At 40.3% G+C, this 26,166-nt stretch overlaps 1 protein-coding gene across 7 annotated transcripts in view; it reads right to left on the bottom strand.

Annotated features, from left to right (window-relative positions):
- The window catches only part of RALGPS2 (Ral GEF with PH domain and SH3 binding motif 2), a 283,620-nt gene that overhangs the window by 55,114 nt on the left and 202,340 nt on the right, over window positions 1–26,166 (bottom strand). For 6 of the 7 annotated variants that reach the window (XM_050963225.1, XM_050963224.1, XM_050963223.1 and 3 more), the window contains 5 exons: window positions 24,992–25,129; window positions 24,426–24,516; window positions 21,572–21,639; window positions 12,790–12,925; window positions 9,722–9,873 (listed from right to left, as the gene is read on the bottom strand). In XM_050963225.1, coding sequence (XP_050819182.1) covers window positions 9,722–9,873; window positions 12,790–12,925; window positions 21,572–21,639; window positions 24,426–24,516; window positions 24,992–25,129 — 585 coding nt within the window. Of the gene's footprint in view, window positions 1–1,649; window positions 1,759–9,721; window positions 9,874–12,789; window positions 12,926–21,571; window positions 21,640–24,425; window positions 24,517–24,991; window positions 25,130–26,166 lie in introns of those variants that run through there. The other variant, XM_050963230.1, reaches the window with a different exon arrangement.

Genomic DNA, 26,166 nt, shown 5'->3' with positions numbered 1-26,166 from the left:
GGATATGGTGCGTAGCTCCCAGTCTCAGGAGGGGGCTCGGGTACCCTAGAAGTGGATGGAGCAGGAGATTGAGGCACAGAAGGAGGATGATTGGTAGGAGGATGTTGCCACGGGTACCACTGAGGCCATGGCATACAGTAGGAGAACCCAGGAATGTGGGTGTCCCCGAGGCACTTCACACAGTGCGAGTTCCCATCGGACCGTGGCATGGATTCCTGACAGGAGATGTATCTTTTAAATCCTGAAGCTCCTGGCATTATGAATTAGAGATGGGCTAGTAGAGTTTCTCAACGGGAGACGACCCTGAGGGGCTCTTTTATTTTTATTTTTTTTAAACTACGTAACTAACTATACTAAAGGAAGGGAAACAACTGGGAAGTAATTAATAATTATTTCTATTTCCCATAGAGACTAGGGAAGAAAAAGGCAGCACTGCCCCGAGTCCCGTCTTTCAGCCGAGGACGGTTGAGAAGGAACTGAGGAGGGTGTCGGGGGCACGCACTCAGGAAGATTCCAACTAGACGGGAGATACCATCTGAGTGTGTGCGCCCCAACCAGGCACTGCTATCGAAAATCTCCATCAACAGCGCCGGGAAGCACCGTCACCTAGAGTGGAGCACCCACAGAGACAGCACTCGAAGAAGAACAGAGAGGTCCTTTGGGCGGAGGAAACTAAGTGATTGGGCAACAAAATGGCAAATGAAATTTAATGTGGATAAATGTAAAGTAATGCACATTGGAAAAACTAACCCCAACTATACATACAATATGATGGGGGCTAATTTAGCTACAACGAATCAGTAAAAAGATCTCGGAGTCATTGTGGATAGTTCTCTGAAGACGTCTACGCAGTGTGCAGAGGCAGTCAAAAAAGCAACAGGATGTTAGGAATCAACATAAAAAGGGGATAGAGAATAAGATGGAGAATATATTAATGCTCTTATATAAAATCGATGTGGTCTCCTCATCTCAAAAAAGATATACGAGTACTAGAAAAGGTTCAGAGAAGGGCAACTAAAATGATTAGGGGTTTGGAATGGGTCCCATATGAGGAGAGATTAAAGAGGCTAGGACTTTTCAGCTTGGAAAAGAGGAGACTAAGGGGGGATATGATAGAGGTATATAAAATCATGAGTGATGTGGAGAAAGTAGATAAGGAAAAGTTATTTACTTATTCCTATAATACAAGAACTAGGGGCCACCAAATGAAATTAATGGGCAGCAGGTTTAAAACAAATAAAAAGAAGTTCTTCTTCATCACAGCGCACAGTCAACTTGTGGAACTCCTTGCCTGAGGAGGTTGTGAAGGCTAGGACTATAACAGTGTTTAAAAGAGAACTGGATAAATTTATGGAGGTTAAGTCCATTAATGGCTATTAGCCAGGATGGGTAAGGAATGGTGTACCTAGCCTCTGTTTGTCGGAGGGTGGAGATGGATGGCAGGAGAGAGATCACTTGATCATTACCTGTTCCCTCTGAGGAACCTGGCATTGGCCACTGTCGGTAGACAGGATACTGGGCTAGATGGACCTTTGGTCTGACTCAGTATGACCATTCTTATGTTCTTCTGTGCCCAGTATCAGTTTCTTGGCACCGACAGTGCTGAAGGGGACCACTCTTTTGGCTGTTGACAAGGTTGGTGCAGTCGGTACTGGGAGCGTTTGCTCTTGAGTGGAGCGCCTTTTCTTGGTCAACTCCAAAGTCTGGGACATGGTTCCCCGTTTTTTTTGCTGTCTTCTTAGAGGGTAGATCAGGAACCTGTGCAGTGGAAGAAGGGCCGTTATCAGAAGCTGCTGATGGTGATTTCTCACCACATGAGGTGCATACCTCAGGTTCAGATGCTTGCTGAAGAGACTTCTCCATGAGGAGAAGTTTCAGCTGGAGATCTCTTGCCTTTCTGGTGTGAGCTTTCAGATTGTGACAATGCGAGCACTTCTGCAGTAAATGTGCCTGTCCGAGACACCGGACACACAGCATGTCCATCTGAAAGAGGTATAGAAAGCCTGTAGGTAGGTAAGCATTTGAACCCTGGGGAGCCAGGCATGACCCTCAGGTAGTGTACTCTCCCTGTAAAAAATAAAGGGAAGGAGGTACGCTAACTGTGTTGTTGCAGAAGAATGGGAAACCTGCAACCCTATGAGGAAAATTTAAAATAAGTTTCTTTTTTTTTTTTCTTTTTTTTCCTTTTTTTTGGAGAGAGAGAAGAAGAAAAAGACAGGGATAAAATAGGAAGGCTAACTATTCTGAGAACTAAAACTAAGGGAAAGTAAAACTATTCCTAAGCTGTGAGGCGCTACTAAGTGCTCTGACTCGAGCCAAAGACGGTAGAGAAGAAACTGGGGGGATGGGGTGATCGCAAAGCACCAGTTAACTGCCTGAAGTGGCACAAGACGGGGACCACGCATGTGTGACCTAACCAGGCACTGCTACCTTAAATCTCCGGCTACAGGCACATGGGCACACTGACACCTAAAGTGAAGCACCCACAGGGACATCACTCGAACAAGAATCAATGGGTATCCATACAATCACAAAGGTTTTTGCATACTATTTTGATTGAAGGATCAGGGTCTTTGAATGTACATTCTTTGGGGGAAGAAACTGTCTCTTCCTATGTATTTACACTATGTCCAGTACACTAAGGCCACAATTTGACTGGGGTATCTGTGCCCTGCAGTAATACAAATAAAGTCATCAGAACATACTAATTTCAGTTCCTGTAACTGACTGCTTTAAAAGCCAATCTGAAATAAAGAACAGCCGTACCATTTAATTAACAGTTAAAAAGACGAGTGAGCACATCTCCCACACCAAACAAAACCATTCAAAACAAAAACCATAATAGGAAAAGAACATGTTTCAGTTAAGGAACTTGGATACCCAAATGTTTGACTTCATCCTAGCATAAGTGCTCCTTATTTAAAAATTAAATAAAATAGCTTTGAATCATTTATTTAAACCCTTGGGTAAAGCCTTTTTCAATTAAAGAATATGGCTCTTGGTATTTTCACTGTTTCAAATAGAGCTGTCATTGTGACCAAATACACCCCATATTCACACTGTACACACCATTATAATCATCTTTGTACAAAACACACTGTGTGGGCAGTGTTCCCGCTAATTTTTCTCACCCATGTGCAGAATGAATTTTGTTATATACCTCCATAATGGGGCACATAACAAAATTCATGTGGTGGTGATGGGGTCGAGGGTTCAGAGTGTGGGAGGGGGCTCAGGGCTGGGGCAGAGGGTTGGGGTGGGGGTGAGGGCTCTGGCAAGAGATGCGGGCTCTGGGGCGGGGCCAGGGATAGGGTCTGGGGGAGGGCTCCGGCTGGGGGTGTAGGCTCTGGAGTGGAGCCAGGGATGAGGGATTTGGGGTGCAGGCTGCCCCAGGGCTACGGCAGAGAGAGAGAGGACTCCCCCCAGCTCTCTCTGCAGCAGCACCTGGGCTGGGGGGGAGGGGCTCCTCTTCCCACTTCAGCAGGTCCAGGGCCGGGATGTGGTTGGGGCCACAACAGACATGCTTCTCCCACAGCCACAGCTGGTATGTGCCGGGGCTGGGTTGGGGCCGAGAGACACACGCCTCTCCCACAAGCTGACACCTCTAGCCGGTTGTCATCCAAGTGGATGGGAAATCATCTATCAAGTGACCATTCTTTGGCAAAGAAGGGGAACAGGAACAAACAGCAAGGAACCTCTTTCACCACCAGACTTCTTGTCTCCATCCTCATAGCGTGAATAAACTTTAACTTGGGGTAACTCTCAGGAAAATGCATTTCAAAGGGTGACTGAGATATAAAAGTGAGTGGCAAAAAAACCCCAAGTGATCTTCCCCTATCCATATCTTGCTCTTTTATCTAAATAGATAAAAGAAAGAGACTCGGGACTTTTGCAGCAGATCCTGGCCTGACAATTTGGTGAGCAATGTTAATGGGAACATGTAGTAAGGAACTTCACCTTGAACCCAGTCTAATTTGTTAAACTTTAGTACTAGGAAGCATTTTATTGTTGTATCTCGTGTAACCATTTCTGACTTTAATGACTTAGGTTGTAAGTGAACACAAGTATATCTCCTTGTAGTTAAATAAACTTGTTAAATCAAAGCTAATTCAGTGTTGTGAACTGTGTGGGTAACTCTGTTTAAGATAGTTGTATACTGACCCCTTAGAGGGCCAATGGACCTAAAGGAATGCTCTAAGGAATACCTGCAAGGCCTTGAGTAATGGCTATGTGCACAGAAAAGGAGTTTGCTCGCACACACAGTATTCTCTGTATATGCCCTGAAAACTGTTTGATATAGAGCTCGCTTTCCTTTAATGCCTTTGAACTCTATTTTTCAAATCACACTAATTCCTATATGTTTTGGCTTTGAAAAAAAAATTCTACAAGAAAAGGAGTGTTAAAATCAAATCCAATTAAGAACAATAATGTTTAATGGTGGCTTTACTAAGCTGGTAACCTTGTTTCTCCCTACTTCTTTCCTTATTTTTACATCGATTTAATTTCATAAACAGCAATAAACACATCTTTAGTGTGATGGCTACATTATTTGAGTGACTGAAGTCCCTTACTCCTACAGTCCTATGCCTGATAACACCAACTCAGATATGAATATGCCCTGTTGCATCTTTATATTTAAATTTTTAATGCGTTAACATATTTCTTCTTAAAAAACTTTTTAGTGAGGGCTTCTCAGCCAGACAATGCTTTAAATCAGTGTTTCTCTACCTTTTTGATACCAGGGACTGGAATGCTGCCTTCCTAAACTGTCCAGAGATCCCAGGGACTGGTGCCGGTCCACTGACTGGTCGTTGAGAAATGCTGCTTTAAAAGATTTACAAATTCCTCAACATCATGTGTATTAAAATTTTTCTTTGCATTCCAGCAGTTTCCTCTTTTTCAGATAATTGAACATTTTTATCTGATCTTTTGCTTTAGATTTAACTGCAAGTTTCTGAAAATAAAAATAATCCTTGCTATAATACTATTATTGCAAAGGTTAAATTAATTTTTGGGGATTGCATAAAGTTTCATTTAAAAAATTTGATAAACTGTCCTATTAATAGCAATTTTTTATTTTATTTGTTTGTTTATTAAGATATGATTTGCAGTTTAAGAGAGAAACAGACCTTGGGTCATTGTGGCTGGAATAATTTGGTGCCTACATCTATTCATTTTTTTAAATTTCCTTGCCCCGCTTTTTTTCTCTTTTCTTTTTACGATGTATAAAGACATCTAAAAGGGATTTCCCCTCTTTTTTCTGCATTAGAAGTTCAGATTTTGTCTACTCTGTATTTTCTGGAACAATCTATGGATAACTGGACAACCAGTAGGATCATGACACCACAAGTACCAAAGTAGTGAAGCTTGATTAACTGAAAAGGGATTTTTAGTCACAATACTTATTATAATTGCTGTGTGTGTTTGATATACCTCAAACACTTGAACAAATATGAAAAATTTCTTTATGAAAGATTCAAATTTACAACCCCTTCAATTAAGGCATGAGAAAGCTTCAACTCTAGTTGTCTAGTCCTCCAAAGAGATCTCAAAAACACATAAAGGAAGAAACAAGACTTTGTATGCCTTAGATATCTAAGATAAATCATTTAAAATTTTTTACACAGGCCACGTTTATACATCCTAAAGCAGTAAAAAAAAGGGCACAAAACCCAACCTCCCTGCTACTGCACATCACCTTCAAATGTTGATTTTTAAACTTTTTGTGCAAAACACTCCAACAGAAAACCAACCTCCTCTCCCCTGCTCAAAAAAATAAAATGTCCCAAAACCGAAAAAAAAAGGCAGAAAATATTTATCTCACATCTGCACTCCTTTGCACCCTGCTCAAAAGGAGCTCAGCCACAAAACAAACTCACTTTAACTTATTAAACTTTATATCGCTATCCAAGTTTTCTTTAAATACCCTAAATACACCATTTGACTCTATCAACTCAACAGGAAACCCACTTCAGCCATTCAATACTTCCTGTAAAATACCATCTTCTTAAATTCTTCTTTTATGTGTCCTCAATATTTGGTCTTTCCAATGACCTCAAATGGACCCTTCTGGCAAAATTTTATAATTGTTGTTAGCTTCTTCAAATACTTCATCTGAAAAATCTTTAAACATCCTTGCATCTATGCAACATACTGTGCTTGATACTAGTCAACATCCCATTAGCTTTCTTTACTGCTAATAACTACTAGGCTCAGAATTTAAATTTGACTTGTGCAGGCTTTTAAAAAACTGGGCTTCTGTACTTATTTGCTACTTTGTAATGCAGAAAGAAGGCCTGAAAGATTTTCAACCTTCAAAATATCAGGAATGGAAAGTTTGGTGTTCACTGATTTGGCTGGATAACCTCAGAGATCTCAGGGTTGTTTACTGTGAGCTCTAACACCTTGACTGAAAGTATGAGGTGCTGAATCTTTAATACAGGCTTTCTATAGCCAGATGTTCATCACATAAGTTAAGTGGGTATTAATAAAAACAAACATGCAAACAAAGCCGACAGTTTAAAAACATATCCGGAGTAAGATTTTCCCCCTCTTTTGACTCCTATGATGTCATCATTATTCTAGTGCTCCAATCACCATAGACTGTGATTTTTTACCCTAAAACACAAGTGGAAAGAGATCCCTTTCTCAGGAAAAACATTTCAGCCTTCTTTAGATATCATGAAGAAAAAAAGGACAAGCCCCATTTTTCTTTGGGGACCCTCTTGAATTGTTGGGCCGGACCCTCAGTTGCTGTAAACTAAACAGCTCTACTGAAGTTCGGGATGGAGCCAATTTACCCCTGCTGGGTCTGTTATTAAAATCAGAACTTTTCCCTAAAATATTTTAAATAATTCAAGGCTACTTAAATTTTACTTATCTTGCACACTGTTTATACTCAAGCGCATCATTTTACCAAGAGATTTACCATGGGTCAAATTCATAATTTATGTAACTCCATTGACTAACAGCAGCAATAAATCTGGTCCATCATATTTCATATTCTACTTAAGTTTATAAGACCGCTATATCACTAAGTTCTAAAACCACCTATTCTGGCATCTGTAAATTTTAATGCATATATTTGACAGCTTTGTCAAAATCATTAATAAAAGTGCACTAGTCCAATGCAAGTATCCTATGGGATAAGGCTACTCACCAACTTCTCAAAGACCAAGCTCCCAAAGTGATTCAGCTCTATCCTATCACAAGGACACCATAATGGGTTTTAGAATTTATTTTTTAGTTGGAATACCAACTAAATTACAGATGGTCGCCTAACAAAAACAAAAGTCTAGAATAAAGAGTACCAACATCAAGAAGACATAGAATGTCAACCATCTACTGCTCCCAATACTACTGTCAAAATGAAAAGGACAATGTGTTATACTGTCCATGAGATAAAACATACACACAACACATTGGATAGTGACTGTATGCCCTGGATTTGTAGTAACAACCTAAAAATGAAACTTGTGTATTCACAGCCCTCAGTTGTTTCCTCAATTTATGCCCTTGCCATAAGCTCAGTTAACTTACATGTAGCTTTATGCAATACCAAGCATGAGACCGAGGTTTAGGAGAAAAGAAACTCATTTATTTGCATATTCAGAGGTGACTTTTTATCTTCCTGTTTCTAGGCCCCAGATTTGATTTCCCAAAGCAATTTGCTTGTGACTTAGAAGAATTCCAAACACCTGAACAGTGTACTCCACGGGGCTGCATCACACAGCAGTTCTGTGGAGTTCTCTCCTACTGGATAGGGTCCCAAAAATAGAAAGTCAATGTACGTACTGTAACCTATCTACACACACCACTTATTTATAAAAATATAATCTCATTTGGAATCCAAGTATTTCAGGAGCGTAACTTAATAGGAAAATTCTTTAAAATGTTGATACTATGATACATATTTTTATTTCAATATAAATCTGAAAAGACACTGTTCTTATGAAGAGATACTTTCTTGAATTAGTTCAGTTGAAGTTAAAGATCTTTCTCTGACACTGCAGCAGTACAGCTTCTGCCACCATAAGGATAAGGATTGGAGCTATACTTGAGAAACTGGAACACATTGGAGTAAAGACTGTTGTCTTTGTTTAAGGCAGAAATATACAGACACTAACAATTCTAAAATTTTTACCACTTTCCTCCAGGAGGAAAGATCAGAGGAATTAGTCTGAAATTAGAAATGGATTTAGGCCCAAAAGAATTTCTGCAAGACTGGATGGACTATAAACATATTATAGTATTGTTTGAATTTTAATGGATAAAAGCTATGTTTCTTATTGACTGGTTGAACCATTTGGATTTCACACACAAGCATAGACTCCCATAGGTACACATCTAGGACTTCACCCCTAAAAAAAAAAAAAAAACCCGCAAAACACATCAGTGACCACCGACTATAGTAAATGCGTGAGTGGGCAAGTGGATCAAACAGACAAATATAACAGAAGTCACATAGGGGAAAGGAGCAGAAAGAGACAGAGGAAAGTGAAAATTTTAAATTGTCCTTCTCAAAATGTGACAGCTCCCTTTCAACAGCAACAGAAGTGACAGCGACTTTTAATGCAACCTTTATTTTATAAGATAATTTGAAAATTACATATCTAAAACCTAAACCTGAGAGATGCTGAACAACTGCAATGCCTGAAGAAGTCAATGAAGGTCAGATGAATACAGATCCTGGCGCACAAAATGCTACTTAAAAGGGTAGCCTGTTTCCTGGATAATAGGAGGAGGGGAAAAGGATCTAAGGACTAGTCTTCACTATAGTGCTACATTGGTGCAGCTGCATTGATGCTTGTGTGGACAGTGCTTAGGTCAATGTAACTTGCATCACTTGGGGGTGGGATGCGGGTGGGCTTTTCACACACCTGAGAGACATAAGTTGCATTGACTTAAGGCAGTAGGGAAGACAAGCCCTAAATGATGCAGGAAAGTTTAGAAACAAAAATTGGTAGAAAATTTTAACAATGAACTGTCTCCTATTATTTTGAATATATTTATTTTTTTAATCTTTTTTTTTTTTTTTTTAATCACCACATATCCCACTAGGAGCTATTTCTCCCAGTAGAAGGATAAAGCTTAAACTCCCTTATCCTCCAAAATTGTTTTCAAAACCTGGAATTCAAAATAATGAGCAATACCCTATTAAGCTATAAGACACCAACCAACAGACTCGTTTCTCACGAAGTTTAATGGGTGAAGCCTGCACCTGAAACTTGAATCAATCATTTACTAATGCACGCTCATTATGTGCTTATCTGAAACATGTGATCATTACCACCTTCTCCAGTAAGAAAACTTACCAGATAGAGGTTTTCTTTCCTACAATTTAAATTTGTGTTGTTAATTCAGTATTACATTTTAAATAATGATCAGTGCCAGAAGGCAAAAAGTTTTAATTTGGCATGATTTGAACAAAGGATTTGCTTGGAAAAATATCTGGCAAGAAAGTGGTAAAACAATTATTGTTTGGATGCATCACTGAATAGGTTTAAAAACAATCATCTAATAATGATCTCTCAACCTGTAGTTCAGGTCATGCCATTTATTCTGCCACTTTTCACACACAGTCCCCCCACTGCACATTCCTGCCTATCTTTGTTCTAAAACGTTATTACGATTTTATAATAGTCCTGATGGTACACACCTTTGAGTCAACTGTACTAAAACACATTTTTCCTAGCACAGCTAAATTTTAAAAATGTCTCACCTATTGAAATTCCACTAGAAAGGGTGGAGCTCTCTGCCTGCCCTCTGGATGGGGCATGAGGTTCCATGACACTGTCGTCCAACAGATGCCTTGGTCCTGCGTTGGGGAATGTTGCACTTTTAAACTCTGCTGTATTCATTTTGTGTATGAAACTGGAACAAATGAGGATACAAATATTCTTAATACATTTCAACAGCCACTGCTCCAAGGAATTAAAGAATAATACATAGTTTGCTGTGCACCTCTTGATCATTTAATGGGCTCATTGACAAAGCTCTAGTGGTATAACTCGCATGGGTTATTAGTACCAAAACTGCTCAATGCCCCTGAGGACCGAGGGATGACTGTTGCTTGAAATAACATTTATCTGAATGAAAATGCAAGTGCGTTAATTTAATTATAAGAACTTTGAAAATAAACTGTATTTTATATGCTAGGGACAAAATGAAGTCACTTTAGCCTCATATTTGCACAGATAAATGTCACGTTTTTATTGCAGTTTATAAAGCTTTCACGTGAAAGATGAATTAGAGAATAATCTCTAGAACGTGCTCCTTGAGGTGACAAGGGAACTGAGGAGACACTGACATAGTTTTTGGGTATACTACCAAAAGAAGGGTAAGGAGCGTTGCTCAGCCATGGAACAGATTTAATTATAGCTTAAAAGGAAGTTGACTGTCTGCCTCAGCAAAAGGTAAGTGGCATTTGAGATATGAAGCTGGTCTAGAAGTTTTTCTGCATGGGTTTTTAAGAGTAGCTAATATGAAAGAGCAAATAAAAACTCCATGATTTTTACTGGACTTTCAAATAAAAAAAATCAAATGCTTTATGAAGGAAAAATGAATCTGTTTCTCTAAAAGAATGATGTAAACAGGCCCAAAGGTCAGAGTGTCAGTGATGCAATTGGACCATATCTAGCTCAGGGTGGAGCAGAAGGGGGTAACATCACATTGGAAAGTCAAAACTCAATAGGTATCTTCATGGAAAATGCCTCTATTAAAAAAAATCATAATGTTTTAATTACAGAGACTGACTAGAGACCATAGCAAAGGGTGCACTGGGAAACAGAAGTCAAAACTGAGAAACTTTATGCTGACATGGGACAAATATTACTGATTAATGGGCTGCAGTACTAGGGGAGCTCCTTCAATAGTCAATCACAGCTCATCAAAGCACTGAGGAGAGCAAACCAACACCAGTTGATTCTGACAGCTAGCACTTCTGAGTTCCTGCCAGCTCTTCCCACAGATGCAAGAGCTAGTGTGTAGGAATCCACTGAGACTGGTATTCTCACTGTAGCATAAAATTCCTTACCTGTATAACTACTATTCTCTAAAAGTAACATTCTACACAGCTCCATATTTTAAATTCATGTGGAATTCAGAACTGCTTAAGGATACAGAAAAGTACAGATCCTGTCCCATACAACTCTACACAGAAGTCTTGAGCTATAATGGGTATATGAACGCATAGTACCTAACTTCTCATTATAAGCCTCTGTTAGAACTACTGCCATGAATCTCAGAAGCTAACAAGACAAATCTCAGCTCTTCAATAACTATGAATACACAAAACTGTTTGAAGAAAAAATGAAATTAGCAGTTTATCATTTCTCTGTAGGTAAACACTGCTATTGCTAAGTATCAGAGGGGTAGCCGTGTTAGTCTGGATCTGTAAAAGCAGCAAAGAATCCTGTGGCACCTTATAGACTAACAGACGTTTTGGAGCATGAGCTTTCGTGGGTGAATACCCACTTCTTCAGATGCATGCATCTGAAGAAGTGAGTATTCACCCACGAAAGCTCATGCTCCAAAACGTCTGTTAGTCTATAAGGTGCCACAGGATTCTTTATTGCTATTGCTAGAGACTACTGAGCTAGAAGAAGTTCTGGAACCAGTCAATCATTTGGGATAAATTTCCAGTGCAGCGCAGAGATTTGGCTCTGTGACTAGAGTTGCCATTAATGTGAGTCTTGGAGATACAGTGCTGTGTACCAATATTTGGTAAAGTATATATATAATAAATTCTATTTGGTTCCTTTAGAGTTCTGTTAGGACAGAAGAAATCTGAGAATGGCTAACACAACTTTTAAATTGACAGTCCCACTAAAGTGTGTTTGCCCGTTACAAAATTAAGGAGCACAAAAGTCCAGAACAAAAAGTTTTTTCTCTCTCCATTCTTTTGGGATAAAGTGGACTTCATTGCATGTATAGGATGTTTTTTTTCTTTAAACAGCAATTGTAGAGGTTAAATTTCATGCGAGCAAGTTTACAGAGAAATAATTCAACATGTCTCACATACAATTGGAGATAATTAGTTCATCTCAAAACAATAAAAGCTGGATGCACTTTATTATGGCCTCAATTCCTTTCAGGTGTAATTTATGGAAGGCATAAGGGAAAGGAGAGAATATTAGAAGGATAACTGATTAAAAAGGAACTAAACACCACTTGCTTAAAAAACTATTAAAAATCTACTACTTGAAGTACCATACTAAATGAGCAACCTTGTGAGACAGAATTATTTTAGCTTCACATAGAGAAAGGTGCTCTGGTTCTAAGCAATCATATTGTACCTGGCAGATTTGGAATCTCATGGGATCTGCTCTTGCAAATTCAAAAAATAAAGGAAACCCAGATTGCTGCAGGTAACAAGAAGCAATCCATGCAAGTTCTTAAATCACATAAGTATCAGGATCTTTTTTATTTTTACTTAAAAAGCAATTTTATGTTAAGTGTGCAATGAGGAAATCCAGGTCAGGTACTCTGAGGAAGATCTGGTTCATCATTTCCTGAGTCAGGCTCACTCTCAGAAGGAGAGCTGTAAGGAATGCAACTTTTCAGAGGTAAGCAGTAAGACATCATAATGCAAGTTAAAAAAAATGATTAACTAATGGACAAACCCTGTTTCTTGCATAAATTCCTTCCAGAATATGAGCTGTGTTTTGTGGTCTTTAAATAGAAAGATTGCTAATTAAATACTTCAATTTTTAAAGCAAAAGCTTTTGTTGTCAGAAGACGGTCCAATATGTAAATGCTCAAACTTGTAAAAGTAAATAAAATGCTGACTTGTATCCCAAGCTGTGACATTTCCTATGCCCGTGTGGTATCAGGTTCCTAGGTGATGGAGGAGTTGGTGGGAGCAATGCTCCTTCAGCTGCAACATTTTTCCGTGCACTTTGTGGAGATGCTCCTACTTCAGAGCCTGTGAGCAAAGGAAAAATAGGAAATTCCAACTGAGAATGAGAAATACCAATGTGACTACTTCAAATGCTATTCATCAGCCCTCCAAAATAATACAAGGTTCATATCTTTCTAAAAATTGTACAAGATTCTTACTGAGAAAATACTGCAGGATCTTGCTAATGTACAAAATTAAAATTCAGTTTAAGAGGAGCTGACAATTATTCTTAAAAAAGCAATAAGAATATAAACATTTGAGTCTTTTAAAAAAGTCAAACCATTATACTATACATTCCCATTAGACAAGTAATGTGTCTTTTGGTATACTCTGATACAAAGGAAGCATCTAAAAAGAATAAGGAAAAGGTTTCTTTTTATCTTAACCTTTTCGTCTTTATAACATAGTTTTACCATTAAATAGTTATTCCTCCTAACATCATTGTGAAATAAAAGGGCTTTTTCTCCATGTCACAGGGAGAGAAGCAATCATAAATTTTATTATTCGATGTCATTTTAAAATAGTATTTATTCTTATTAAAATAATAAATATGTTAAAAAACCTGGAGCATTACAAAGGCAAAGCAGAGCCAGGTCAAATCTGTGGGAATGGAGAAGCTGGCTGGAAAGGAACTGATGGGTATGTCTGCACTGCAATTAAAAACCTGCCCCTGGGCCATGCCAGCTTCCTCAGGCTCGCAGGGCTTGTGCTGCAGGGCTGTTTAATTGAGGTATAGACATTCAGGCTCAGGTCTGGGACCCTCCCACCTTGCAGGGTCCTACAGCCAGGACTGCAGCTCAAGCCTGAATGTCTACACAACTCATTAGCTCAAGCCCTGCAGCTCAAGCCCTTAAACAACCCCTTAGCTCAAGCGCCGTGAGCATGAGCCAGCTGCAGGTTTTTAATTGCAGGGTAGACATACTGTATAGCACATTTACATATTGTTTGTTCTTTAGATAGTTGTCTTAAAGCCACAAATAAGACAGGAGAAGCAGATTCAACTTTAGCTTACTAGCAGGGTTGACTCCAAGTTTTTTGCCGCCCCAAGCAAAAAACATTTCCTGTGCCCCCCTAGCCCCACCCCAACTCCGCCCCTTCCCCACTCCAGTCCAACCCTTTCCCCAAATCCCTGGCCCCACCTCCTCCATCAGCTCCCTGGGAGGGAGCGGGAAGAAGCGGAGTGGCAGCGCACTCGGGGGAAGAGGCGGAGGTGAGCTGAGGGGGAGTGGTTCCTCTGTCCCCTCCCCCCCAGGTTACTTCCTGTGGCCCTCCCCGTGCCCCACACCGCTGCAGCTCACCTCCACTCCGCCTGCTCCCAAGTGCACTGCTGCCGCTTCGCTTCTCCCCCCTCCCTCCCAGGCCTGAGCAGGCGGCAGTGGAGCGGAGGAGCAGTTCCTCCCCCCCACCAGGGTTACTTCCTGTGACCCTCCCTGCGCGCCCCCACCACCACAGCTGACCTCTGCTCAGGGCCAGCTCCTGACTTTTTGCACCCCAAGCAAAAAAAAAAGAAGAGCCAGAGTGCTGCTCCAAGCACATGCTTGGAGCGCTGGTGCCTAGAGCCAGCCTTGCTTACTAGGTAGCCTAACTGGTTTTGGATGCAATGGTCCCCAATCTGATTTCTTGGTAGATAAGATTCCTTACAAAATATTAACTTTGCTATTTCATTGCACAAAGATCAGGAAATTCAGATTCAAGATTCCAATCAACATCTTAATTCTGTTCCTTTGCTTGCATACACTAAAATAGCGTCTGTGGAAGATCATGTCAACTGAGGTTGAGATGGAAATAGGAGACAGACTTGTTGAAAATCTCTGAGTAAGGATAAAAGGGGTAAAAAACAAGGGTGATGTAGCGGTAGGGGGTCTACTACAGAGCACCTAAGCAGGGAGAAGAGGTGGATGAGGCTTTTTTTTTTTTTTTAAGCAACTAACAAGATCATCCAAAGCTTAGGACTTGGTGGTGATGGGGGACTTCAGTTACCCAGACATCTGTTGGGAAAACAACAAAGCAGGGCACAGATTATCCAACAAGTTCTTGGAATGTATTGGAGACAGGTTTTTTTTTTTTTTTTTTTTTAAATTTCAGAAGGTGGAGAAATCTACTAGAGAAGAGGCTGTTCTAGATTTGATTTTGACAAATAGGGAGGAACTGGTTGAGAATTTCAGAGTGGAAGGCAGCTTAGGTGAATGTGACCATGAAATGGTAGAGTTCATGATTCTAAGGAATGGCAGGAGGGAAAACAGCACAATAAAGATAACGGATTTCAAGAAGGCAGATTTCAGCAAGCTCAGGGAGTTGGTAGGTAAGATCCCACGGGAAGCAAGTCTAAGGGGAGAAACAGTTCAAGAGAGCTCCCAGGTTTTCAAAGAGATATTCTATTAGGACACAAAAGCAAACTATCCCACTGCATAGGAAAGATAGGAAGCATGGCAAAAGACCATCCTGGCTTAACCGGGAGATCTTCAATGATCTGAAACTCAAAAAAAAGAGAGTCCTACAAAAAGCAGAAACTAGGTCAAATTACAAAGGATGAATATAAACAAATGACACAAGAATGTAGGGACAAAATTCGAAAGACCAAGGCACAAAATGAGATTAAAATAGCTAGAGACATAAAGGGTAACAAGAAAATATTCTACAAATACATTAGAAGCAAGAGGAAGACCAAGAACAGGATAGGCCCGTTAGTCAATCAGTGGGGAAAAAGCAACAGAAAATGTAGAAATGGCAGAAGTGCTAGATAACGTTTTTGTTTAGTTTTTCACCAAACAAGTTAGTAATTATTGGATGTCTAACATAGTGAATGCCAGTGAAAATGAGGTAGGATCAGAGGCTAAAATAGAGAACGAAAAGATTAAAAACTACTTCTATAAATTAGATGTCTTCAAGCCACCAGGGCCTGACGAAATACATACTAGAATACTCAAAGAGCTGACTGAGGAGATATCTGAGCCATTAGTGATTATCTAATAAAAGGCACAGAAAATGGGAGAGATTCCAGAGGACTGGAAAAGGGCAAATATAGTGCCCATCTATAAGAAAGGGAAATAACAACAACTCAGGGAATTACAGACCAGTCAGCTTAACTTCTATACCCAGAAACATAATGAAGAAAATAATTAAAAAATCAATTTGCAAACACCTAGAAGAAAATAAGGTGATAAGTAACAGCCAGCATGGATTTGTCAAGAACAAATTGTGTCAAACCAACCTAATAGCTTTCTTTGGCAGGGTAATAAGCCTTGTGGATGGGGGGAAGCGGTAGACACAGTATATCTTGACTTCACTAAGGTTTCTGATACTGTCTTCTATGACCTTCCGATAAACAAACTAGGGAAATACAACCTAGATGGAGATAGGTTTCAGAGGGATAGCCATGTTAGTCTGTATCAGCAAAAACAATGAGGAATCCTTGTGGCACCTTAGAGCACAGGTGGGCAAACTACGGCCCGCAGGCCACATCCAGCCTGCGGGACCATTCTCCCCAGCCCCTGAGCTCCTGGCCCGGGAGGCTAGCTCCCAGCCCCTCCTCTGCTGTTCCTCCTCCCCTGCAGCCTCGGCTCACTGCGCCACTGGTGCAATACTCTGGGTGCAAGCTCCTGGGGCAGCACAGCTGCAGAGCTCGGCCTGACCCAGTGTTCTGTGCAGCGTGGTGCGTGGCTGGCTCCAGTTGTGAGGCACGGCTGCCTGTCATGGTGCTCCAGGCAGCACAGTAAGGGGGCAGGGAGTGGGAGGGTGTGAGCTGGATAGAGGGCAGGGGAGTTTGGAGCGTGGTCAGGGGTGTTGATAGGGGTCGGGGCAGTCAGAGTACAAGAAACAAGGGGGTTGAATGGGAGCAGGGGTTCCGGGGGCAGTCAGGGAGAAGGGGTGGTTGGATGAGGCAGAGGTTCCAGGTGGGGGCAGTCAGGAAGGAGAAGAGGGGTTGGATGTGGAGATAGGAGGCAGTCAGGAGTGGGGATTCCGGGGGCGGGCAGGGAGGCTGGATGGGGCAGGAGTTCCAGGGGAGCAGTCAGGAATGAGAGGAGGGGTTGCATGGGGCAGCTGGGGACAGTCAGGGGTGGGTGTTCCGGCAGTGGTCTGGGGCTAGGGAGAAGGGGTGGTTGGATGGGGCAGGGGTCCCTGGGTGGCAGTCAGGAAGGAGAGGGGGTTCATAGAATAGAATATAGAATATCAGGGATAGAAGGGACCTCAGGAGATCATCTAGTCCAACCCCCTGCTCAAAGCAGGGCAAATTCCCAGTGTTTTTTTTTTTTTTTTAAGCCCAGTTCCCTAAATAGCCCCCTCAAGGACTGAACTCACAACCTTGGGTTTAGCAAGCCAATGCTCAAACGACTCAGCTATCCCTCCCCAAAGGGTGCTGGATGAGGCAGTGGGAAGATAGAGGCAGGGGGTCTGGGGGCGGTCAGGGAGAAGGTGTGGTTGGATGGATCATGGGTCAGTTAGGGGTGGAGGGTCCGGAGGCGGTCGGGGGGGTGGATGGGGCAGGAGTCCCAGGGGGCGAGAAGCAGGAGGGGATAGGGGGTGGGGGCCAGGCCATGCCTGCCTCTTTCGGGAGGCACTGCCTCCCCTAACCGGCCCACTATACAATTTCTGAAACCCAATGCAGCCCTCAGGCCAAAAAAGTTTGCCCGCCCCTGCCTTAGAGACTAACAAATTTATTTAGGTATAAGCTTTCGTGGGCTATAACCCACTTCATCAGATGCATGGAGTGAAAAATACAGTAGGCAGATATAAATATACAGCACATGAAAAGATGGAGTTGCCTTACCAAGTGGGGGATCTACTATAAAGTAGGTCCTTTTCTGGTTGGAAAAACATTCCCAGAGAGTAGTTATCAGTGGTTCACAGTAAAGCTGGAAGGGAATATCAAGGGGGGTCCTGCAGGGATCAGTTCTGGGCCCAGTTATGTTCAATATCTCCGTTAATGATTTAGATAATGGCATAGAGAGTACACTTATAAAGTTTGCGGACGATGCCAAGCTGGGAGGGTTGCAAGTATTTTGAAGGATGGGATTAAAATTCTAAATAATCTAGACAAACTAGAAAAATGGTCGGAAGTAAATAAGATGAAATTCAGCAAGGATGAACGCAAATTACTCTACTTAGGAAGGAACCATCAGTTGCACACATACAAAATGGAAATGACCGCTTATGAAAGAGTACTGCAGGAAGGGATCTGGGGTCACAGTTAGGGCCCTGCTAAATTCACAGCTGTGAAAAATGTGTTACAGATCGTGAAATCTGGTCTCCCATGTGAAATCTAGTCTTGTGTGTACTTTTACCCTATACTATACAGATTTCACAGGGAAGATCAGCATTTCTCAAACAGGAGGTCCTGACCCAAAACAGGGTTGTGTGGGGCAGGGGTTCCCAAGGTTATTGTAGCGGCGTCATGGTATAGCACAGAAGTGTGGGTGGCAGTCTTCAGAGCTTGGTGGCTGGAAAACTGTGGCTTGATTTCTAAAATTCTATGACTGTCAAATTGACCAACATGGACCGTGAATTTGGTAGAACCCTAGTCTTAGTGGATCACGAGCTAAATATGAGTGAACAATGTAACACTATTGAAAAGAAAAATAATAATATTTAATTCCAGAATGAATTAGCAGGAGTGTTGTAACAGGACATGAAAAGTAATTCTTTTGCACTGATATGGCCTCAACTGGAACACTCTGTCCAGTTCTGGGCACCACATTTCAGGAAAGATCTGGACAAATTGGAAAAAGTCCAGAGAAGAGCAACAAAAATGTTAACGGTCTGGAAAACATGACTTATAAGGGAAGATGAAAAAAAATGGGTTTATTTAGTCTGGAGAAGAGAAGACTGGCGGGGGACATAACAGTTTTCAAGTATAAAAAAGACTGTTACAAGGAGGAGGGAGAAAAATTGTTTTCCTTAACCTCTGAGGACAGGACAAGAAGCAACGGACTTAAATTGCAGCAAGGGCAGTTAAGACTGGATATTAGGAAAGACTTCCTTACTCTCAGGGTAGTTAAGCATTGGAATACATTGCCTAGGGAGGCTGTGAAAACTCTATAATTGGAGATTTTTAAGAGCAGGTTAGAAAAACACCTGTCAGGGATGGTCTAGATAATATTTAGTCCTGCCATGAGTTCAGGAGACTGGACTAGATGACCTCTCAAGGTCCCTTCTAGCCCTACAATACTATGATTACCCAAATACAATTTTTTTAATGTATCCTGTAACCTTAGAGACACATATGCTAGTAATTATTTTGGAGAACACATGGAGAATGCATGAGGTCCCAGAGAACTGAGAAGGGCAAACATAGTACCTATCTTTAAAATGGGGAACAAAGAGGACCCAGGGGATTATACACCAGTTAGCAATACACCAGTCAGCAATAATTTTCTAAGCATCTATAGGATAACAGGATTGTATGTAATAGCCAGCACCGATTTGTCAAGAACAAATCATGCCACGCCAAACTGATTTCCTTCTTTGACAGGGTTATTGGCCTAGTGGATAGCGGGAAAGATGTAGACAAGATATATCTTGATTTTAGCGAGGCTTTTGAGAAAGTCCCAATGACAGTCTTATATGCAAATCAGGAAAATGTGGTGTAGATGAAATTACTACAAGGTAGTTCCAAAACTGGTTGAAAGATTGTATTCAGAGAGTTGTTATCAATGGTTTGCTGACAAACTGGGAGGATGTATCTAGTGGGGTTTGGCAGGGGTCAGTCCTGGGTCCAGTACCATTCAATATTTTCATTAATGATTTAGATAATGGAGTGGGGAGTATCCTTCTAAAATTTTTGGATGACACCAGCTGGGATGGGTTGCAAGAGCTTCAAAATGACTGAGACAAATTGGAGAGTATTATCAACATGAGGATATTCAAAAAAGTGCAATGCACTACACCCAGGAAGAAAAAAAACAAAAGCACAACTACAAAATGGGCAATAATTGGTTAGGCAGTAGTACTGCTGAAAAGGATTTTGGGGTTATAGTGGATCATAAATTGAATACGAGTCAACAATGTGATGCAGTTGGTAAAAAGGTAATATTGTTCAGGTGTGTATTAACAGGAGTGTTTTAAATAAGATATGAGAGGTAACTGTCCTGCCTACTTGGCACTGGTGAGGACTCAGCTGGACTACTATGTCCAGTTCTGAGCACCACATTTTAGGAAAGATATGGACTAACTGGAGAGTCCAGAGGAGAGCAACAAAAATGATAAAAGGTTTTTAAAAATGGGCATATTTAGTCTTGAGAAAAGAAGACTGAGGGGAAACCTGATAAGACTTCAAATATGTTAAGGGTAATTATAAGACGGTGGTGATAAATTGTTTTCCATGTCCACTAAACATAGGACAATATGTAATGGGTTTAAATCTGGAGATTTAGGTTAGCTAGCAAGGGAGATGTAGGTTAGATAGCAGGAAAATCTTTCTAACTACAGTAGAACCTCAGAGTTTCAAACACACCAGTCAACCACACACACCTCATTTGGAACTGGAAATACACAATCAGGCAGCAGAAGAGACACAAAAAAAAGCAAATGCAATACAGTACTGTGTTAAATGTAAATGACTAAAAAAATCAAGGGAAAGCAGCATTTTTCTTTTGCATAGTAAAGTTTCAAAGCTGTATTAAGTCACTGTTCAGTTGTAAACTTTTGAAAGAACAACTGTAACATTTTGTTCAGTTATGAACATTTCAGAATTACGAACAACCTCCATTCCCGAGTTTGTAACTTTGAGGTTCTACTGTATAAGGACAGCTAAACATTGGAACAGGCTACTAAGGGAGGTTGTGGAATAGCTGTCATTGGAGATCTTTAACAGGTTAGATAAACACCTGTCAGAGACAGTATAGGTATACTTGGTCCTCCTTCAGTGCAGGAGGCTGGATTAGATGATTCTAAGAGTCTATGTACCATAGCATTTTCCCTCTTACTGCATACCCTGAAGCTAAATTTTAATAATCGTTTTCCTGTAAAAAAAGTGTAATGTTGAAAAAGTTTATTTTTAAACTATATGTGCATTATTTTGGAGGGTAAATTGGCTCACAGGCCCTGACTTGTGGTTACACCAGTTCCTTACATAGGCTGAATCTTTTGCTAGTTAACCAGATGTCTTCTTTAATAGCATTTCTTTTATACTATATTAGGAGCAGTTCCTTAACATATTAAAATGTTTATTTTAAAGAAATAATTGTACTTTCAGTCTAAGAGTAGATTTTCAAAAGCACCCAAGTGAATTAGGAGCACAAGTCTCATTGAAAATATTTGAACTTGTGCTCCTAAGTCACATAGACTCTTGAAAATCCCACCATAAAACATTTTTAAATGTACATCTTGTATGCTGCAAATCAAACAAGATCTACACCTTTGAAAGGTAATTGTTCCAAGAAAAAAAAGGCATTTAAGAGGAAAATAGCAAATATGAAGTTATTTAGTGTGACATGGCAGACAATGAATATTTAAATGTAAAGTTAAATTTCATATTTAAACCAAGGAACTGACTAAGTTTCCTATGACAACAAGAGTCTACTTAAAGAACAAATTTAGAATTTTTATGACAAATACATTTTGTAAATCTTTTATTGCACTTCACTTTTAGGAAAATATTTTTTATACTAGTAACTCAAAAGAAGTGGAGAATGGATTTCAGATTTTGATGTCTTCTGGTAAGTAAGCATTTACCTACTAAATCTTCTCTGGAAGCAGCAGAACGAGGGGTGCTGGTTCCTGGCTCTATCTTTAATGAAAGCCTGCATTAAAAAAGGAATAGAAGTTAAAGTGTTAATTTATCAGGAACCTGAAGTGTTTTAATGTAAAGCTTTGAAAGCTAAAATATTTGTTGGCTTATGTTGCAAGATGTTTTGCCATCACAAGTGTAAGAGAGACTATGCACATAAGAGAAATTTCAGATATGCAAATCACTTACGTAGCAATTAAAAGGGGGCAACAACCAACCCACTTTTTTTCTTTTACTTAACCCAAGTTTATATTTATTGTACTTTGATGTTCTGCTTTCCACAGCAGGGATGAAAATAAAAAGGCATATGCAGAAGTCACAGTAGGCAAAACCATTTATTATCTCCTGTTTTTATTTGTTCTGAAACCCCTATAATAGTGTCTCAATTTTATTTTTATTTATTTATTTTTTTTACTGGTGACTCCTTTCACATAGCATGTCTCTGAGTGTGACTCCCTCCTTATACATTAAGAACATTTTTTTATATATTTAACACCATTATAAATGCTGGAGGCAAAGTGGGGTTTGGGATGGAGCTTGACACTCGTGACCACCCCATGTAATATCCTCGCAACACCCAGTTTGAGAAACCCTGCCCTATAAGTTTTAACCAATAAGAACATAAGAATGGCCACATTGGGTCAGATCAATGATCCATCTAGCCCAGTACCCTGTCTTCTGACAGGGGCCAGTGCCAGATGCTTCAGAGAGAGTGAACAGAAGACAACAAATTTATCAAGTGATCCACTCGATCTTCTAGTTCCAGCTTCCAGTAGTTAGAGGTGTAGACACACTCCAAGCATGGAGTTGCATCCCTGACCATCTTGGCTAATAGCCATTGAGAGACCTATCTTCCATGAACTTATCTAATTCTTTTTTTTGAATCAGATATATTTTTGGCCCTCAACATCCCTTGGCAATGAGTTCCACAGGTCAACTGAACGTTGTGGGAAGTAGTACTTCCACGTGTCTGTTTTAAACTGCTACCTATTAATTTCACTGGATGACCCCTTGTTCATATGTTATATGAAGGGGTAAACACCACTAGTGAAAAGTGCTCTACTATTTTAAAAACAAATGAAATATCCTTCTGTAGATTTTTGATACAATATATAATCATATTGACTGGGTTAATAATTCAACCTGTTTACTTTTCCATGACATCTTCAATACTATTGGAAAGCTGCAGTCTGCTTTTTGCTGAATATTTCGATGAATTGACCATTTTTAAATTAACGAACTTAGGAAGAACTTTTTAGAAAATAAAAGTTTAAAGGTTTGTTAGCCACAGGAATAATTTATACAATATTGTTACCATTTTAAAATTACCATTTCAATACAGCTTAATGAAAAAGGAAACTGTTTAAGTACTTTTTCTTCTGAGACTTATTTTTAAGTAACTATCTTAACTACAGATAGTTACCTTTCTGACTCTTTACCTGTCAGAGAAAAGGGCTAGTTTTCCTTTGAAGAGAAAGAAAATGCTACAAGAATTAAGTATCAGTTGGTTTTCTCAAAGTAGTAATGGCCATCTCCTTTCACCTTGAAGAGACTAAAGTTATCATCTCCACAATTTTCTCAGTATACAAAGGCATATGCACTGCTAAAATCATATTCCTCATTCAGTTAAACCACATGACTCCACTGACTTTGCCTAGTCCATAAAATGAACATAGGAATCGCTACTTTGGACCAATTCACTCTATCTTCTAGTCCAATATCTAATCTCTGACTGTGGTCAGCGCCAGATGGTTCACAAGAAGGTGCAAGAATCTCTAATGAACAATTATAGAATAGCTTCCTTGGAATTCCATGGAATTTTCTTTCTAGCTACCACCAATGATTGGCTTATGCACTGAAGCATGAGGATTTATGTCTCTTATAATTTTTAATCTCTCTCATAAACCTATGGATGTTCTATAGTTACCTAGGTACATGTAGTTCTCTTTGGAATTCTGCTAAGGACTTGGAGTCAATTATATCTTGTGGCAAATGAGTTACACACGTTAATTAAGCGTTATATAAAATTTAATTTATTTTTATCAAATGTAAATGTATTTCTTTACCAGATACCCCTTAGTTCTTATATAAAAAAGTGTAAACAGGAGTGCCTAGTTTACCTTCACTATACCATTCATTACTTTATATATCTTTATTACCTTATATCTCCTCTCCAAACAGTTCCATCTCTCCACACTCTTCTCATATGCAAGTCTCTCCGTGCCTCTTATTTTCATTGTCTACTTCTGTATCCCTTCTATTATGCTTAAAGGATTTTCCAAATAAAAAAACATATTCCACTCTGCATTTAATTCTTTCTATTGTTACACCACCTAAAATTACTGAAATAGAGTAATGAAAAAAAATCTCTACTCTGATCAGTTTGTTTACTTTCTGCCTTCAACAGCATTTTGCAGTTTTACAGCAGAGTAAAGATACTATACTGGATTTTTTCCAACTTGAATGTTTAATTTTCTTATATATCTATCCCTCAAACAATAACAAAATAAAATGTTTAAAGGAAAAATTTAAGTCACGACTACTGCTGCTTATTTTCTAACTCCAGTTTCTTCTCAGTCTCCTTATAGTAAAGAGAGAGAGAGAGAGAGAGAGAGAGACACAGACAGATAGACTTATGGAAGTAAGAGTGGCAGCGTTGAGGTTACATTTATTTACCTGTATGAACGCAGGATCTCTTGCCTGCTCATTATTGTATTCAAGGTTTCTGTTACATAAAACTCACTTTTTTAAAAGGAAAAAGAAAAAGTTATCTAGTCAGTTGTAGAATTTTATACTTACTTGTAATTGTCATCTTCCACAAACTTTTGTAGCTCTTCTATGTATTGAACTGAGTTCAAGTATTTTTGGACATGAGGCAACAGAGGAATATCTACAGAAGAGGCAATATATTAGTTATCACTATGTCATTCATCGTTAGACAAAGGGAGTTTCTTGAAAACATTTGTATACAAGCAGATATTTCTCTTATTGTCTTTAGTTGGGGCCATAGATTACAATGATCCCTCACCACTGTTTTGCAGTTTTTTGTTCCCCCTCATCCATTACCATGCCTGGGCTGACCTCCCCTGCACCCAAGGAAGGCCAGATGTGAACATCTTCACAGCACGTATTTTGAAAATACAGAAGCGATAAGTAGAAGATAAATAAGTCTCATTCTATCCCTGCCTGCTAACAGGACAGGATAACCCAACAATTCCAGAATTTGGTTTTAATAGGATTTATGGTTATAGATGGGAATGGTACATTAATTGGTTAAGACTTATTAAATAAGAGCATGGTAGAAGATGAACATTTTATCAGTTGCCCTCAGTAATACTGCAAAAGTAATAAATGAGCTAGATTACCATATTCACAGGACTGCTGAAAATCTGAGATTATTCTAAGTATGTTGTTCATTAAATTTGATCTCTGCTCGCTTTCCAGAATGCTCCCTGTAGATGGGTATGCGGAGTCAATATACGTCAAGTCGGAGAGATAAATACCTGAATGAATAAGATTAGAGTATTTCCTTTATTTAATGTTTCAAATTTAAAAGAAAAAGCAATTAATTGAATTTGAATGTACTTCTGCTCACACTTACTAATGTGTATAAGGATCCATTGTGGCATTTAATCTTTGTCTTACTCCAGGAGCAATGGAGAAAAAGCTCTGTGCCTGCAAGAGCTCTTTGCTGGTTTGTGCCTCAAGGAGGCACAAATAATATTGCTTGGAAATGCTGTGCCTCCCCTTGGAGCAGTACTCCCCTTCATCACTTGTCCAGTGGTTTTGCCTCACTCCTTTCTCAGCCCTTTTTGCAGTGAACAGCTCCAGCAGCAGTACTAGCCCAGTGAAATCTTTGTGCTTATTGAGTGTAAGGACTTGCATTCTCCCCTGGGGTGAAAGTAACTTATAGGACTTATTGGTATGCTGGAATCCTGAGTGGGGGCCCGGCCTCAACGGGAAGAGGTGGGGCCTTTAAATCAAGATTTAAGGGCCCCAGGGCTCCATCTGTGGCTGGAAGCCCCAGGGCCTTTAAATAACCCACCGAGCTACCAGCTGCAGAGGCAGCTGGAAGCCCTGGAGCTAAGGAGCGATTTAAAGGGCCCGGGGCTCCTGCCACTGCAGGGAGCCCTTTAAAGTGCTGCCGGAGCCCTGCCACCACTACCCCTATCCTGGGGCTCTGGCCACCCCAGCCCCGAGGTAGCAGCGGCAGGGCTCCGGCAGCGCTTTACAGGATTCCCCACAGCGGCAGGAGCCCCGGGCCCTTTAAAACGCCGCCCAAGCCTCGCCACCTGAGTCCCAGGGTAGCGGCAGAGGGGCTCCGGAGGCAATTTAAAGGGTCCAGGGCTTTGGCCACTGCAGGGAGCCCCAGGTCCTTTAAAGCATCAGCCTGGGGAAGCCGGTTTGGTCTGGTACGCCGTACCAGCTTACTTTCACCTCTGTTCTCTCCACAGAGGCCAGGCACAATGGAAGGTTGGAAGCTTTCCTTGTATATTATACAGGGACCAGGCACAATCTGACTCTTAGTCTTTGACGGTGG

This window comes from Gopherus flavomarginatus, chromosome 7, assembly GCF_025201925.1.
Source record: "Gopherus flavomarginatus isolate rGopFla2 chromosome 7, rGopFla2.mat.asm, whole genome shotgun sequence".
Classification (NCBI taxonomy): domain Eukaryota; kingdom Metazoa; phylum Chordata; order Testudines; family Testudinidae; genus Gopherus; species Gopherus flavomarginatus.
Note: the sequence above shows the minus strand (reverse complement) of the source record. Positions and strands in the feature narration are given on the sequence as shown.